Here is a 17,758-nt window from a genome sequence, read left to right on the forward strand (position 1 = left end):
GGTTCTAAAGGTGTGAATCTCCATGTTTGCTCGTTTAGAAGTCAAAATTCCGGGAAAAAGTTGTTGGCTGATGGCAGTTCTTAGGTGGTTTATTCAATTTCTTTGTGGTATTAAGTTCAGATGGTAAGAACTTCTGGATCCAGATCTTTGAGTAATAGCAAACACGTATTCTCTGAATCGCAACCACAGCCACAAGGACGGTTGAAACGGGGAGATTGTCCGAGTGTTTGTGCCTCCTCAGTGCGCGACATCAAGCGGATGATGCTAACCGGTTCCTCATCATTGGTTGTTGCAGCCATGTTTGATATCTACGTGTGTTTGCTGTGTCAGACTGTCTTTTGCTCTTTAGCTCGATTCCAGCTGGTAAAATCAGACTACTTGTGACTCAATCCAGTAAAACAATCTTAATTAACATCACACAATGAGACGATCGTCTCAAATCTGGCCACACCCCCTTCTAGGGTGGCACCCTTGTCCACAGAATTAAGAACGTTCCGACACAGATACACAAAAAGTTTCCGAAACTTCCAAACTCCAGTTGAGGCACTGGGATATAAAATAATTGATAGAGTCCGTGACCTACCTGGAGGACAGGTATGCAAAACAAAAACAAAACAAAATTGATAGTTTGTGCAAATCTTGCACGCTTTCATAAATAATACATATTTTTTTCCCTGCCAGAATTTTTTTTCTAGACTTCTGCCGTTTCTGATGTGATGGTGATGAACATTCAACACATCGATACAGATTCAGTCTGGGGTCATTAGTCACCGGTATCGTGGGTGAACGTCCACTTTACAAGCATTACAGGCGCCACACATGCAATAAAAGATCCCATTTTTAGTCCCATCCAACACCCTATTAACTCCCATGATTAAATTGTTAATGGAATTCCCCAAGAAAATATTAATACATGCGGGAAATAAACGTCATGTAATGACATCTGAGGGAAAATGGAAAAGTCTGACCACCGATCTAAGACGGTGAGAGGCGGATAGACCCTGCAGATGTGAGCAGGTAACTCCACAGCTGGAAGACAAATGATAGATTTCATGTTTCTGCCCGTCCAGAGAGGCGCTCTGTCTGCGTAATGCAGGCCGGAGCGTTGCTGGCAGTGTAAATGGGAAATGGGCTCTGCTTTGGAATGAATGTGGATAATAGATATATTCACAGTGGTATTAATATCCTCAGAGTTCATCTTTCTCTCTCTCTCTTTCCCTCCTCATTCTCCATTTTCTCTTTCACAGGCGCTAAAGTACTTTGCCCTTGGCTATGCCTTATACTAAATAGATTTATGAGAACGTTTGTATAATATTTCCTCTATTCCTGGATTGTCAAGACAGATTGTCAGTGCGACGCTGACTGAGTAGAATCAATGCACAGTCCAAGTTCCCATTGTTAGGCCCCATATATTCATCTCTGGGGGGTATTTAAACAAGGCAAATTGGCCGGTGACACTTCACTCAAGGCTGCATCGCACCGCTATTAAGACTGGGTCAGGGCTAAAAAAATAATGGTTTCTAAGGCTACCTTTTAAGTGATTAAAGTTCCCGTCACCAACAGAACATTTACAGAACATTTACACCGGCGCTTTAAGGATGAGGTTTAACATCAGCAGTTTACAAAAGTCGTTCCAAACAATTTGATCTTCTATTCAGATGCTAAATATGCTCATACTATATTTGGTACTGATGGGAGATATTTGCACATAAAAAGACAGGGACAGCGTGGGTAGTTCTGTCTTCCACAGTGTGTCTTTCACCGCATTGTCTTTTAATTTAGAAACTCATTTTATAAGTTTAGAAATGCAATTATCATGTTTAAATGGGAAATTATGGTGGTGACATATGGGAGGTTGGATGGATGGATCATGGATGGATGGATGGATGGATGGATGGGTGGATCATGGATGGATGGATGGATGGATGGATCATGGTGGGATGGATGGATGGATGGATGGGTGGATGGATGGATGGGTGGATGGATGGATGCTGAATGGATGATGGATGGATGGATGGACGGGTGGATGGATGGATGGGTGGATGGATGGATGTATGTATGTATGTATGGATGGATGGATGGATGGATGGGTGGTTGGATGGATGATGGATGGATGGATGGATGGTGGATGGATGGATGATGGATGGGTGGATGGATGGATGTATGTATGTATGTATGGATGGATGGATGGATGGATGGATGCTGAATGGATGATGGATGGATGGATGGGTGGATGGATGGATGTATGTATGTATGTATGGATGGATGGATGGATGGATGGGTGGATGGATGGATGATGGATGGATGGATGGATGGGTGGATGGATGGATGCTGAATGGATGGATGGATGGATGGGTGGATGGATGGATGATGGATGGATGGGTGGATGGATGGATGATGGATGGATGGATGATGTTCTGATATTGTTGACCAAAGCAACAACTCATCAACATGATGAATCATAATTATTCCACTCCGCTCCCGTCGACATAGCAACGGCTGTTTGTTGTTGTTTTAAAAAAAATTAACAATAGTGAAGGTTTTTCTTTCTTCTTTTAAATGATCTTATTTACGTTGAAAGAGAAGATCCACACAATATGGAAGTTCCCAGCATCCATCCAAACGCCAGGAAAGAGGCTCAAATGTAAATGAATATGAGAGTGGTGGTCGTATGTTCTCTGCATCGGCTCACAGAGGAGAGAGGAGGTAAAATAGGTTACCCTCAGCTATTCTGAACTAGCTTAACTGGCACCATCCCAAAACTGAGGAAAAAGATCCGGAGAGAGAAGTAAATAATTCACTGATGCCTTGTTGTTCCAGAGGCAGTCAAAACTTTTCAAAGCAAAGACACCAGCGACTGGAGCCCTTGGCCTCTGATCACCACGTTGCTTCTGCCTTAAAGTCAATCCTGCAACCAGGAATGTGAGAGGGTCTCCAGCTCCACGCACGCGCGGTTTCAGCTAGAAACAGACGATGTTTATTTCTTAAACGCAGAGTGAGAAACAGACGTGAGCACATCTGCTTCAATTTCGCAGCCTCCCTCTGAAAACCTTGTTGAATTTCATGTGACGACGAGACAAAGAAAGCGACTCCGCTCTGAGTAAACCAGTTTTTCCCTCCAATTTCTACTCCCTAAATAGTTACAGAGGGTTTTATGCAGGAGACGTTGATTTAGTCTCAGCCAAATTAAATGGCATCTCTTTCATTTCCATGAAATGACAAAGATGATTTGATTCCAATTTTGTGTACACACACATCTAAATATACACTCTGCCTCACAAAGACTATTCAGTCCACTTACACAATGGCTGGCAGCCTCAGTCAAGTGCATAATTAGTTGAATTAAATAACCAATTACAACACTAACAAAGTAAATAAGCCTGCAGGGATTCCTCCAAACGCTGGGGAATAGAATTAGAGTGGAATGAGTTTATTGACAGGCTGAATGACAGTTTGGTCGGACAGACAGCTCCATTCCCGACACAAAGACGGCGTCGGATGCCATCAAACGCTGTTTAAACAAAAGTCGACCAACCCTCTGGAGAAACATTAGAGAAAGGCACGAGAGCAAGACCTTAACGTTGCCGAGGTTCCATTGTCTGACTGTCAACAACTTGATGAAATGTTTACGTGGTTTCCTTAAAGTTAGCATGTTGCTAAAGCATTAACGGGCAAAATTCAGTGTTTGGTAATATGACATGGCACTTTTTTGTGCTACTAAAAGATCACCTGTGAAGACATGTAAGTAGTCATGAATGCATCTCCTGAGGTCTGATGTCGTCAAACCTCACACAGTTGATGCTACGTGATAATTATGGCGGTTATGCGACAGAGTGGTCATACCTCTGCTGGCTGCCTCCACGTGTTCCAGCTCATCTGGAAACCTCAGTATGGATTCATAATTCCTTTCACACTTTTCGGCCAGGAAATGAAGAAGTGTCGTGTTCTGACTGATGGATTTTGTGTCTCGCAGCTGGAAAAAAAAAAAGAAAAGAGAAGAGTTTTTCCATCAGTCATTTTCTTGTCAGATACACAACTCAGCATTCAAAGAGTGCATACGCCCACAGATCTCCACCAATCTGGAGCACCCGGCCAAGTTAATGAACACAATGCTGCTTTTCTCCATTTAACCTGTTTTTAAAGGGAATCAATGTGTCCACGCATGGCAGCGGTCACGGCCGTCAAGATGAGGGGATTCAAAGCTTGACAGAACAGATACAGTTCAGGACATGAAATAATGCATTCTGGTGAGATCGAAAAAGGATTTTCTCATCCAAATACAGCTTTCACAATACAGACAAACACACCTGTGTGTACACACACACACACACACGCTTAAAACAATCTCACCCATGAGACAAAGACAATGAGGCGTGGAAGTTTAATGAAAGTATTGTACTTGGCCATTACTGCCAAGTGTGTGTGTGTGTGTGTGTGTGTGTGTGTGTGTGTGTGTGTGTCTTGGTAGGGTCTTCACATCGGTGCACAGGGAACTTGCTCCACATCCATTCACCACTGTGCTGCTGCAGTAGCGTGCTGAGACAACTAATTAGCGCAGCCCACTTTTGGTTAGCGATAGCGATGATATCCAGGCTGGAATCGACCTGGAGTCAGACATGCCAGCACAGGCAGGCATGACACGGAAAACACGCGCACATTTATACACATTTTGGGAAAAGCACAGCGATGCACAGTGGTTATTGTGCGAGCGTTAGCTTGAGGCTCTTTGTTGATTGCTTAACTCAAACTGCACAAGGTGCAGCTCTGCTGCTCTGTTCTGACTCCAACAAATACAAAAAATGTGGAATTAAGAGAATGCAAAAAGATACGGTGGAAGTCAATAACGTGGGTGTGTTTTGTTGTACCTCCGTCTCGATTTTAGCACACTGTGCTCGGCCTGACTGGCGATCCGACGCTCTATATTTAACCTGAACTAATCTAGTCCTCATACAGGGCGGCAGAATTGGCTCGATGGGGGTTTTAATAAGGGCAGAGGCTGCAAGAAGAAAAAACCATTTGCTAGTAATAAGTCTGCCATTAAACGTCTCCACTGCGACAATATTAACAATGTGACATGAGTGTCCCTGGGATTAATTAGAAAAGAATAAAAAAGACATGTGAAAGATAGAAATAAATACCTTGTTTTTATTAAAGCACTGGTGTGTAATGTTTCTTCCCATTTCCCCCATAAAACTCACGTAGGCGGTGACTGAATGTTTCCAGATCTAAGGGTCAGTTTACTGCTAATCCAAAGCAAACCACAGTGCACGTAAAAACGAGATCTTTTGGAGTTAACTAGGGAAGAAAGTTGTGCAAAGGGTTGCAGAAGTTGATCAATTGGAGCGCGACCTCTGAGATGATTGCTGATAGATCTGCAGGCACCTCGGTTTAGTTCAAATTCACAAATGCGTCAACGTGTCGAATGAGAAGGAAACACCCAACAAATAAAAAAAGAGAATGAGGTCAGAGGAAGCAAAAGTCCTGACAGGTAAAGCTGGATGTTTCCTCAGCTCCTGCTGCCATCCTCTGCCAGCACAGGGCACGTTATTAATTGTTCATTTGAGGCAGAGGAGGCCGTCCTGACCTAAATACTGCCCCAATCACACATGATAACTGACCCCTTCACAGCATCGTGGTGACTAATTACTAGCAAAACTGGGCTCTCTGATTTTAAAAAAAGTCTGCATTCAGAAATAGCACATCTCATCCACCAGCAACCTTTTCATTTAGCCCATCTGCTAACAGGGCCGGGTCAGATTAATTACCCTTCCTGCAGCCAGCCAGCAGGGGGCGACCTTTGCAGAGCTCTAATGTTCAAATGCCAATACAACCGAGGGGAGGAAGACGTGGTGAAAATACGTGGAAAGTTGTTGGTGAAACTGCCAAGGTGGATCTGTGTGCTTCATAAAAAACAGTTTGTTCTGTGAAAAATGCCGACAAACACCTTCACAGACTCACGAAGCCGTCAATGATATCGAACCCCAGGCGCCCTCGCAGAGCCCCAGACAGGCATCGAGTGATCTTCAAATATGTCCCAGATGCCGGGCTGAAGGTGGGCCAGCCGGCGCGCTCTTCCCACTGCTGCCCATTCCTATCATCAACCCCCTCCTCCCTGATGAGTCCATTAGGTTTCCTCGACCTGACGCCCAGCGGTCCACTTACATGATTGACTCAATTGAGAACGCGGTCTTTTTTCCCCCGCTCATCTATAATGGTCCAATCAGCCCCCTGAGGGAATTCTACGCTCTGTGGCGACCTCACACAGTAAGATGGGAACGTGGAAAATGCACATTTGTCATGAATTTCATTATTTGCATTAAAATAGGTGGAACCTTGGAATTCCAGCAGAGAGGCGATGCAGAAGCTGCAGCTCTGCTCCAGCTTTACTGTCCATGAGAGGAGCATTTGAATCACCTCTAATGAGCCATCAAGGACATCGTGTAGTTTCCTGTTTCTACACTTTTACTGTGAATTCATTTTTAAAAAAGCGCTGGTTTCACAGCTCTTCTTCTCTTCTCTGGGTGGCTGAACCGGTGCTTTCCATAACTGCTCCTCTCTTTTGAATGTTTCCCATCAAAGTTTCCAAAACACTGGCTGGTTTTGCTGCGCTCTGCACCTTTTTCCATTTGCCGAACTGAAATAAGTTGCATTTATTTATTCTAAAGCAACACATCGAGGCGGGAAACCTCAATGTAGCCCCACTTGGGAGGCTCGCACCAGACACGGATGTCTCTCTACAATGCAATCCAACAGAATTCCGCTTCCCTCTCTTCACATATAAAGGCGGCTGATTTTTCATAATAACCCCATGAATTTATAATGCAGAATCTTCTGTGTGCTCCTGGATAAGCAGAGTCTTGATTCTCCTTCAACAATGATCTTGAAAGGAGCATCACCTTGTGGAATAATCTGTAGGGAGAGGTTTGCAGCCCTCGCAAAGCCCGCGTGCATGTGTGTGCACGTCTCTCTGTCGAAATGCAGGAAGGATGAGAAAACACAAATGGAAGCAGCGGGGGTGCAACTTCTGATCGGCTGTCAGTGCGTTTTCTGACTGCAAACTGGTAAAAATAGAACAGAGGCTGAAAACTATCGATAGCAACAAACTGGATGTGCTGCAGATGGCAGTGGGAACAGCCCAGGATCAGGGAACAGCCCAGGAGCAGGGAACAGCCCAGGAGCAGGGAACAGCCCAGGAGCAGGGAACAGCCCAGGATCAGGGAACAGCCCAGGAGCAGGGAACAGCCCAGGATCAGGGAACAGCCCAGGAGCAGGGAACAGCCCAGGATCAGGGAACAGCCCAGGAGCAGGGAACAGCCCAGGAGCAGGGAACAGCCCAGGATCAGGGAACAGCCCAGCAAGGACGTCGGACCACCACCACCGCCACTGATCCGCATGGCTGACACGCTCATGTTGCCGCTAACAGCGTTACCTTGGAGAGGAAGGCGATGTTGAAGCCGAACGTCTGCGCGTTCCTTGAGCCGGAGTTCATGAAATTCCCGACCAGCAGCACCAGCTCCAGGAGTTTGCTGAAGCCCTCGCTCCTCTTCACCTCCTCGCAGGCGAACGTCACGTTCATGATGTCCGGCCGGATGTTGTTCACCTGCTCCTCGAAGGTCAGCTTGAACAGGATGCCGTTCAGCCGCGGCCGGAGGAGCTTCACTGAGCTCATCTGGGTGGAAACGAGGAAACAAAGACTCAATCTCTCAAAATCGCAGATATTTCTATATCAATGTGCTCGGCTATAAGAATTAGCTTTTTGTAATGTGATGAAACAGAGAATAAAACCTATTGATTTATGTCATATCTGCCATCATTATTACTCAGAGTGTCAACAGAAAGCAATCAATTGCTGTTTTTTAAGCAACCAAACTCGGTTTATGAGCCTCTCGATGAACAGATTTGTCATAAATAACATCAGTCGATAATTTGTAGCCTTGGAAACATTGAAAGCGAATGAGAGGAAGAGGAGAGGCTGGGAAATGGGAGGGAAATAAATAAAACTGGGATTGGGATGTCAGAAATGTGACAAAAGAGTAAGCACATAAATACTGCACGTTGATTCATCGTGGAGAGTTTGAAGGCGAAACTCAGACGCCGCCTCTAATGTTTCATTACTGCTGGAGTTTATTCATCTGAACAGGTGAGATCAGTCCGTCACACAGCTCCTCCCTCCACATGTGCACGGCTTCCCGCGCTAGAATTAATCTTATGGAGAATGAGAAGAAATCACAGCGATGCGGTGCATGTGGGTGACAGCTCTGTCAGGAAGCAGCTCCTTTCCTATGGGACTGACAGCGGCGTGCTTCATCGGCGGGAAGGAGAACGACTCACAAGGTTTACTTCATTAAATCCTGAAGGAAAACATAAACTGAAGGATTGCAAGCAGCTCTGGAGCTGCAGGTGCGATCTCTGGGTCTGGTGGTGCCTTCAGAGTCACAATATCCAAGGAAGAAATGAATGCCACTATATTCAGAATGATCCCTTATCAGGAACTGGGGGCTCTCCTAGAGGTCAGAGGTCAGGGGCATTGAGACACCCTGGACAGGGTCACCAGTGTCTCACCTCCCGTCAAGCGTCACGACTGCACTTATGAGCATTTTCACATCGGGGATTTGCAGCCTCGGGGTAAAAGGGAACCATCAGACGACACTGACAGCGTCCGTCTAACACACGCTCAACGACTTCCTGACGGGTTCTTACCGAAACCCTTTAACTCTTTCAACTAACCAGTCAGCCTCGACGACTCTTGAGATTACCAGCTAGGTTTCCCTGTTTGCGTGTCTTTACGATCTACTTTGACCAGTAAGTTGAAGGTTACAACCCCTCTGAAGAGGTGTGTGTGTGTGTGTGTGTGTGTGTGTGTGTGTTCCGGTGCTATGAGGGTTAGTTTGCCTGTCAGTGTTTTGCACCGCCCTGTGGATAAATCCAGAACCGAACAGGCCCCGGATGATCCAACTCCCACCGATCAGGAAAAAATGCCATTTCTCTGCCGCGCACGATCTTCCAAGGTCAAAGGCAGGAAGTGTAAGTGTGCGCACTGTCTGTTCTCTGGGAAACTGTGTTCACCTGGAAATTATACTCACCACGATGCCAAACTGCTCCGACTCCACCAGCTCTTCATATTCAGCCTTTAGTTCTGCTAGCGCACTCAGCTCTTTCTGCTCTGGCAGGTTCTTTATTAGGTTCTACAAATGGAAAAGAACACACACACACACACACGCACACACAGAGAGAGAGAGAGAGACTGTTAATGCAAATCTCTTTTTCTGCCAATGTCAAGGCAGGAAGAAAGAAAAAGGATGAGGATACCGCAGAGGCTCAGTCTCAGTAGGAGTCCAATATGAGCAAAACCGCCGAGCGGGTTCATATTCACACGCGGTCTGAATCAGGAATATGGGAGCGGCACTGGATTTAATAAATGTTACAGGTTTTAAATCATACTGGAATGTTCCACCAGTGCGGTCCTTCTCCAAACCAGGAGAGTCCACCTGCTGTGTCTCAGGCAGGTATGACTGAGCCCATATCAACAGACATTGTGTTTGTATGCTAGAGCATTTAGTCAAGTTAGCGTTTTAGCAACGTACAATGACACTGATAATTGACGCTTTATTAGGATAATAAGAATAAGAATAAGATTATCAACCAGCCATTGATGGGATTTTTCTTTTTTTTTTTTAGTGGGTTTTTTTCTCACACATAACACATGATTTAAGCAGAGAATTCAGTTCTAGAGGACATTTGAAGATGGACTCATAATAATATTCTCCTAAACAACATCTCAAGAGTTTTGATGGGAGCAGCATCAACACAACAGCAGACCAATAATCCACTGTAATAAATACAGCAAATACAACGGCAAATCCTATTTTGACATTTATTTCTTCCAGGGCAAACAGGATGCATTCCCCACTTCCACTTGAGCTGGGTTGTTTTGGTAGACTGCTCAAATGACGTCCTTGGCTGAGTCTTCATTGGTGAACGTATTAAGTCCATTTCTAAGTTTGTGCGTTTCCATCTTCACTGATGCACAGCAATAACGTGGAGGAGGAGGGACATAAAAATAAGTGGATTTGGCATTTTAAAAGTAGAGACCTTGGTAAATTATATTAAGGGTTGATTTAACGTTCTAACAGAGGTAAAATTAGTCTAAAAATGGCGCAGCAGAACGCCCCGAAAAGCTCCGAATGCTAGGTCGGAGGAAACCTAATCCATTTTGTAGACCACATTTGTCTGCCATCTTGTTAATTATTAGAAACCCCATAGCGTGCAACCGACGCTAACGCAGGGCCATATGTGCAGCAATGTGGGAGCCTGGGTTTGACACTGAGCCAGACTCGGCGCTGCAGGCCGCCAGACACACACAGCAGTCTGGGGGAGATTAGCAGAAGTACGCAGGCAACATTACACATTCATTTACCACCTCAGAGCAGACAAAGTCGCAACACGCAAATATTTACCTGCACACAGTGCAGCTACACGCTAGACGTGCATGCAAATATGGTGTCACATGCATTCAAATGTGAACTGTCGAACAAGTGAATTTCCACATATAATTGTGAAAGATATTCTTTAAAAGAGTTCATTTCTCAGTCCCATACAGTGTGATGTAACCCGCAGCTCGGAGCGCCTCTCTGCATAGTCGGAGGTGATAAAGGAATGCCCTCGGTGCCAGAGATCTGAAGTTCAAGCCTTCTGTGGTGCAGAATGAGAATCCGAAGCTGTGCTGAAACACAGACACACGACTCAAGGGTTATTGATTGTTTTGCTCCAGACACATCTGCTGATAGGTCCCACTGTTTTTCTTCTCTCCTTTCAGATTTCTTAGTCCTCCTAACAATAACCACTTCAGACTCAGCAGCGTGCACGTGCAACTGCTTTTCCAGGACGATTGACTTGGTGAACAATCAATCGAATTATTGTATGTGTAAACACAACTGGCTGTGTCCGTGGGACTGAAGAACGTGTTGAACGGTGACTGACAGACACATTCATGGTGCACCACGTCCTCAGAATCAGGTGGTTCATCTGAAGCTGTTCCAACCCAAGCAGATGTCAGTTGTCAATCATCATATATAGGTGGGGTCAACTGTCAGTCAAAAACAGCCCCCTGATTGGGTTTCAATCTATGAATCACAAGAAACTTTGTACACAGCTACAGGCGAAGCTCATCTGCAGCTGCACCGTCGGATCTCTCTGGCTCTGTGGCGTGTAGTTGATGGACTTTGGGAAGTCTTTTCCAGCGAGAGCTGAACTGAAAGTTTTCTATTGCAATAAACTGGAAATGCAGGATGTTGTGATACAATAGTAGGTTTAGAATGGAGTTTAGCCCTGACGCGGGAGCCAAACCGGGCCAAAAAGGATTCACAAAACACCTCTGATTCCTGCAGCAGGACATGCATGAAGGTAAAAACCTATTGGACATTAGAGACAAGAGCCAGCGCTGATGTGTCACAAAGAACCTTGACAGTCCTGAAACAATGAGCAGGATTTAAATGCTTAAGAGCTGGGGAGGGCGTTGAAGAGCGGGATCGATTGTAAAGGTGTATTTAGTGTTTGCACGGATGGATCAGATCCCTGGGAGAAATATCAGCCTGGCGAGAAAAGCCGAGAAACTCTTAAGACGTGTCAATCGATGATGAGGCTTTTCCAGAGCAATAAAGTTTTTATTAAGCTGGGTTAAATAAATGAGAAAAGAGGGGGAAATAAATCAACGTCAGAGAGAAATACTGAGTAAATTGTGTTTGTCTTTATAAAGTGAGGAATTCTACGATAAAGAGAGGAGAGCAGCGTCGTCTGCCACGTGCTTGACAGATTTGATTTTCCCCTCAGGACTGATTTTCACCTTAATTTTCCCAGACAAAGAAGACAGCGGTGTTTTGCCTATTCCCTTGTGATGAAGAGCAGCGTGGGGCTGATGTGACACCTCAGCAGGGTCCCTGCCTGGCTCCTTAAATCACTCGCGGCTTCACTTTGAATCAATAACAGGCCCGCAAAAAGTCTCCCAAACCCGACGCCTGACAGTTCCAAAAACAGGAATTTCAGGAGGAACTTTTGTCTGGGTTTAAATGCTCTTCATCTCTGTATTTACTTGACTGAAACAGCCCCAGTTTTCAATATTTAATCCAGCAATCACAGGAAAACTTGAGGGGGGCGGGGGGCAGCAACAAACAACAGCAGCAGCAGCAGCACCCACAAATCTTGTCTTGCAGGTAAACATGTTAAACAATGAACATCAGTCACGCGGGCGGCTATAGTCTGCAGCCTCACAAAACACACAAACACCTCAAATCTGCCTGTGAGCAAAGCTGCGGTGACAGGCTGACAGGCAGCAAACTGCGCGTGACAAATTCCAAAATCGCATTAAACTAAATGAGAAACGCAGTCTGAGAGAAAGAAGAGGAAGAGGAGCCCCGGATAGAGATAGATGACGCCGGATTAGTTGGAGGGTCGGAGCCGGGAAAACCTGATAGACTTCCCGTGACATTAAATCTGTCTGTCAGAAAGAGACGAGGAGGAATTTCTCCAGCGTGCACACCTGAGCGCTTCCGTTGACTGTGGGATGTATAAAGAGGGATTTGGAAGGAGATTAACGGGGAAACAGAAGAACAACCGGAGGGGCAATCTGTTACTTCAGTGAGATACTGTTTCCCAACTTTTACCAACATGGCACCAGAACGGGGCAGATTAAACATTTTAATGAGTTTAAATATGCAACCGATTAAAAATATCAAGTTTCAGACTTCCCAAATCTAAAACCAGGAGCCATCAAACTGGAACGCCCATTCCTGAACTGGACCCAGCAACAGGATCACCACGAAACGTTGGCCACACCCACCAACAACTTGGCAGTCTGCAGTCGAAAAGCGCGTTACTGCAGTCATGTGACCAGCTGGGTATCCGTGTAAGGGGAACATTAATTCTCCCACACTTCACAGTGCAGATGGACATACACGTAACACAACAAAGGTGTGAGAACAAACCTGTCAAAAAACTAAAAAAACCAGAAAGAGAGAGAAAAACCTAGATTGTAGTGAAGAATCTCTCATTTCTAAACACCCCTCTTTTATAATGCCCCACAGAGCCGCGGTGATACAATGTCGGCCTGTGATGAGACTGTCAATCAAATAAGAAGAGAGCAAGCATGCAAAACAGTAATAGAAATTAATTTGTTTGTGGAGTCGGCTGTCTGGGAGCGTTCCCTGAGTGATGTGCCATCTGTCACAGAAACAAAGACGCTGCGCCGGGGAGCGAAAACAGAAAGCTAATGTTTAACTCGCTCGCAGAAATACAGGAGCCGGCGAGCCTGAGGAGAGGCTGCACAGACTCCACCTCATCAAAATGTAACAGGGATGAAGTACAGTGCGTGTGTGTGTGTGTGTGTGTGTGTAAGACTGAGGTTTGATGAGCTGCTCTGGCCACACATCAGCGCATTGATGATGGCCGCTGAGGTGGACGCCTACAAACTTGGGCCTTTGCTCTCAGTTCAAGAAGTCAAACCTCATTGGTTTCCCTCCATTTTGGCTTTGTTTATTCACTACCCCCCGCTCTTACTTACCCATCCCTGGCAAATCAGCAGAATGTGTTGCACATTTCAGTCGGGCGTTTGATGCAGGAGAGAGTGGCGCTCTCTGTGCCAAAACACTGGCACGATTAAACCCAGGGGAGGACCCGATTCTGCTCCCACTCCTGCGCTAATCCAACAGACCCGGCTCGCAGAAGCACTTATCACCTCAGCCCACATGTGCGCACGTTGACACCGTGCAAATGACGTCCGACGTTGCGCCCTGCTGCCGCAATCACCTGTTACCGCGGGGAACAAAGGCTCGCGCGGGCGCCGCGGTCGGCCGACGTTCCACCACGTTTGCCAAACACATGCACGGGCATCGTGCTGATCTGGGTGATTGACAAGAGAGATAAATAATAATAACAAGCAAGGCCAGTGTGAAAGGCCCCTGTGAGAGCTGGCAGCAAAAGGTTACCATGGCGAGGGCAACTGCAACTGTGGCGCCGTGAGACACATACGGTGGCACGTTTGGGTTTATCAAACTGAACAGGTGGTACCAGCAGAAACCCACACGGGAACAGGGAGAAGATAGCGCCCCCAAAAGGTCGAACGGGGCCACGAGGCAACGACGTTAGTCCCTGTCCGTCATAGCGCGGAAGGTTCCTGAGGAAACGTGTGCTCACTGTGTGGTTACGGATGCAGAGAAGAAGAACTCAGACTACCGCCCAAAAACTCGCCAATCCAAAGGCTAATGGATGCTGAGAGCCGGATAAGTAGGTCAGGTGCAAAACATCCCCTTTAATGGCGCTGTAATTAGACATTCAATGGTCAGAAAAAGTCTACAAACGCTGAATATGGTCTTGGTTTAACAGTGCGGCAAGATTAAAAATGTAAGAGCGTAATGTGTCTTTTCCCTCCAGTTTGCAGCGTCTGTATTGTAATTGCATCACTCCCAATTTGTTGCAGTTTAGCCAGGGGAAAAACCAACAAAGTCATAAAAAAGAATGCTAATAATCTCCTCTCTTCTCCTCTGTACAATTGTCCCCATTCCTTCAAAAGGCCACACCTGCTTCAGACACGCTGGACTTTTACTGTTTGGACCCAGCGCAGTCTAGAAACCAGCAGCATCGCCTCATTAGCATTTCCTTTTGAAAAGTAGATGGGCTGATACAAAATGCATTGGCAGACATAAAACATTAAGGCGCCGCTCAGATATCGCACACAACAAGCCCCCGGGTTAAAATCAGCCACTGCTGAGCGTTAGCTCGCCACACATACCAAAAACAGGCCGTGCTTAAACATAACTTAAGAACTGGAACACCGTTTTTTTTTTGCTGGGAGGCAACAGCCTGCGCTCCTGTCTGCAGCTACCTCTCTGTTTAGAACCTGCAGACTCCACTCAGATGTCGGTTGTCAGAGAGGTCGAAAGCAAAACAGAAGCATTTGTTGCTGCAACGCCACTTTCCTGCTGTTGTTAAGTGTTGGGTCAACAGCACTCGACAAAACTGGCGTAAGTGTCGAACAGGAAAACAACATCCGACTAGCGTGAATGGAACGAGTGCTGGAAACCTCTTTGTGCAACATTTAGCTTGTGCTTATAGAAATCTGCAACTCGTGCGAGCAGCTGAGCATTAGGGCACCGACACCAACAGGCAGAAGAGGGCTTCAGGGTCAAAGTGTCCTCTGTCCACCAGGGTCAAAGGTGGGCACTAGCTTGAAACAGAATTTGTAGGTTAACTGCCCTGGCGAAGCCTCCTTCCAAAAACTTTCCATGGAGCCTGGAGGCATGGACTTAATGTGGGTAATTTCCATCGGGTTATGTGCATGTGCGCCAAATGTCTCAATTTGAATTACAAATATTTCAGTTTGTATCTTCTCTGCAACGTTAGCTGAACTAAAAGCAACTCTTCTAGCTGCATTTTCACCAGAGGTGAAATATGACAAATGTTTAAAATAAATACAAACAGGCCGTAAATGGACAACACAGGGACCCTGCAGCAGCTAACGCTGTAAAGCACGAGGGGCCGATGCAGAAATATGATCCAGAACGGTTGCAGCGCTAAGAGCGCGCACTCGCTCGACATTAATCTAAATTTCTGCAAACCACTAGCACTTAATCCGTCCTCGTGTGAGTAAGAAATCTCTGTAATGGCGCCTTTGGCCGCCGATCCGTCCACATTATATGTGTAACACAATAACAACTCTGTCAGCCACACAAACCTCTGCTGGTGCTACTGGGGCTGTTGCCCCAAGAAGAAATGGGGTTTCCTGGAGTGACTAATCATCAAAATCGTGACACGTCGTCTATAAATTGATTAAATTCATTTGTCGCCATATTTACAGGACAGGGGGCATAAATATTTCAAATTAATATTTCACTTGGGTGAACATCGGCGGAGTGCGGAGGGATACCTTATAAATTCATGACATCCTCTCGGTTCAAACGTAATGAGGATGAACGATAGCGCCCGGCACCAACAAAATCGCTCATTTTTTATATGAATTACTCTGTTTTCCACTTCTAGTGTGCATTCGTGTTGAGGGGGGTCATTTAGAATTGTTGCTGTTTTTTTTAGTGGGGGAATGTAGAGTTTTATAACACAATGCTGCTAGAATAATGAAAATGAAGAGGTAAACCAAGACAAAGCCAACGTTCCGGTTATGAAACAACAACAACTACAGTATATTCAGTATATGAGCAGGCAGCATGGAGATATTAGACTGTAAAACTTTATGAACAATCAGTTGATTGGATCATGCATCATCTGAGTCTGCAAGCGCTTAATAATAATCCCTTTATTTGTCCTGGGCCATTGGCAGGAAGTGGAAGGAGCCCGACCTGGCCAGCTGGCTGAGCCAGGAATTCTCTCAGGACTAAAACGACTGTTGCAGAAACAAGGGTGGGAAAGGAGGACTGAGTGGTCATAACAAAGGAAATAAAAGTTACTGTCTCAGTTGGCTTCATTCTAGCGCCTTCCAGTGGGCGCGGTGCATTTTGGGGCCTGAGTTTTAGTGACTGTGACCCGCTGACACCACACTGGGACAGGAGAGGTTTAAGCTGGCATCAATTCTGTCACTAATGATGGATTTCTGCAGAGTTTATTGGAATACCGAGGCTATACTGAGTAAAAGGACCCACAGAAATATTGCTATTATTGTTTTAATATTGTGGAAATAACGTCAGATAGATAATAGTGGTACATGCTATCTAGCTGGAGGCTAAACTTGCCATTGAAGACAGATTCCCACATATCCTTTCGCCATCCAGACATTAACATTCTAAAAGTCGCAGCAAAGCCAGCGAGGTCAAGAGCGAGGCCAAGACGCGGTGTAGAACAATGCGAGTCGGGCAGAACTACTAAAAAACAAAGTCTGCTGAGGGAGGTGCACTCCTCCAGAGGCTCCGCGTGCACGTGCCTGGCTCTTCCTTGCAGAATCCTTGGAGCCTCCTGTTGCTGCGATGAATGAGGCCGAGCACGGCCGGGCCGGGCTCAATCTGCTCTCGGAGCCGACGCTCATTACCGGCTTTCATTGTGCTCCTCATCTCATTGTTGCGCGGAGGACGGTGGCGGGGGGCCTCTGATGTCTTCTTGAATTTGATGAAGCTGACCTGATATCCAAAAGTGCCCTCTGTCCACCAGCTCTCTGCATATTAAAGGCAAATGAGCTGGAACGAGAACGAACGCAAGACTGCGCGCAAACAATGGCCCGTGCGTGTTTGCACACCAGCGCTCGACCTTGCACACCTTTATTGGTCAGATGATAGATGACAGAACTGGACAGATACATAAAGGCTTGCGGGGGGGGGGGGGCGTGCACGGTCTTTTCCCATTTGCATGTGCTGTACGTGCGCTTGTGCGCGTGGATGGGGGGGGTTGTCGTGTGAAGCCTGGATGAATGGTGGGAGCTGCCGCTGTCTGCAGGCATTCAAGGATGTGTACATCATCCGTGAGGCGCTGATGGGCTCTAATGCAGAATAAGGAGAGCCAATCACCCCGGATCCATTCACTCTGCCAGGGTGACACATTTTAGGGATACTTCAAGGCCGACGCGCTGCCACATTCTGCTGACAAATCATTCCATTAGACGTGTTGATGGGGAAGGAAGATAATAACACTGAGTAACAGTTGGGATGCATCATAAACACCTCGGACTCCTCTGATTCTATCTGCTTCCTCTATCCCACCCATTTATCAACGCCCCTGGGAGTGTGTGACTCATGTTTGCAGAGCAAAGAACTCCAGCTCAAGCTGC

General features: G+C 46.1%; 1 protein-coding gene across 6 annotated transcripts in view; it reads right to left on the reverse strand.

Annotated features, from left to right (window-relative positions):
- The window catches only part of diaph2 (diaphanous-related formin 2), a 258,036-nt gene that overhangs the window by 85,267 nt on the left and 155,011 nt on the right, over window positions 1-17,758 (reverse strand). For all 6 annotated transcript variants that reach the window (XM_029847330.1, XM_029847329.1, XM_029847331.1 and 3 more), the window contains 3 exons: window positions 9,084-9,185; window positions 7,430-7,669; window positions 3,844-3,973 (listed from right to left, as the gene is read on the reverse strand). In XM_029847330.1, coding sequence (XP_029703190.1) covers window positions 3,844-3,973; window positions 7,430-7,669; window positions 9,084-9,185 — 472 coding nt within the window. The remainder of the gene's footprint in view (window positions 1-3,843; window positions 3,974-7,429; window positions 7,670-9,083; window positions 9,186-17,758) is intronic.

Source organism: Takifugu rubripes, chromosome 14 (genome assembly GCF_901000725.2).
Source record: "Takifugu rubripes chromosome 14, fTakRub1.2, whole genome shotgun sequence".
NCBI lineage: Eukaryota > Metazoa > Chordata > Actinopteri > Tetraodontiformes > Tetraodontidae > Takifugu > Takifugu rubripes.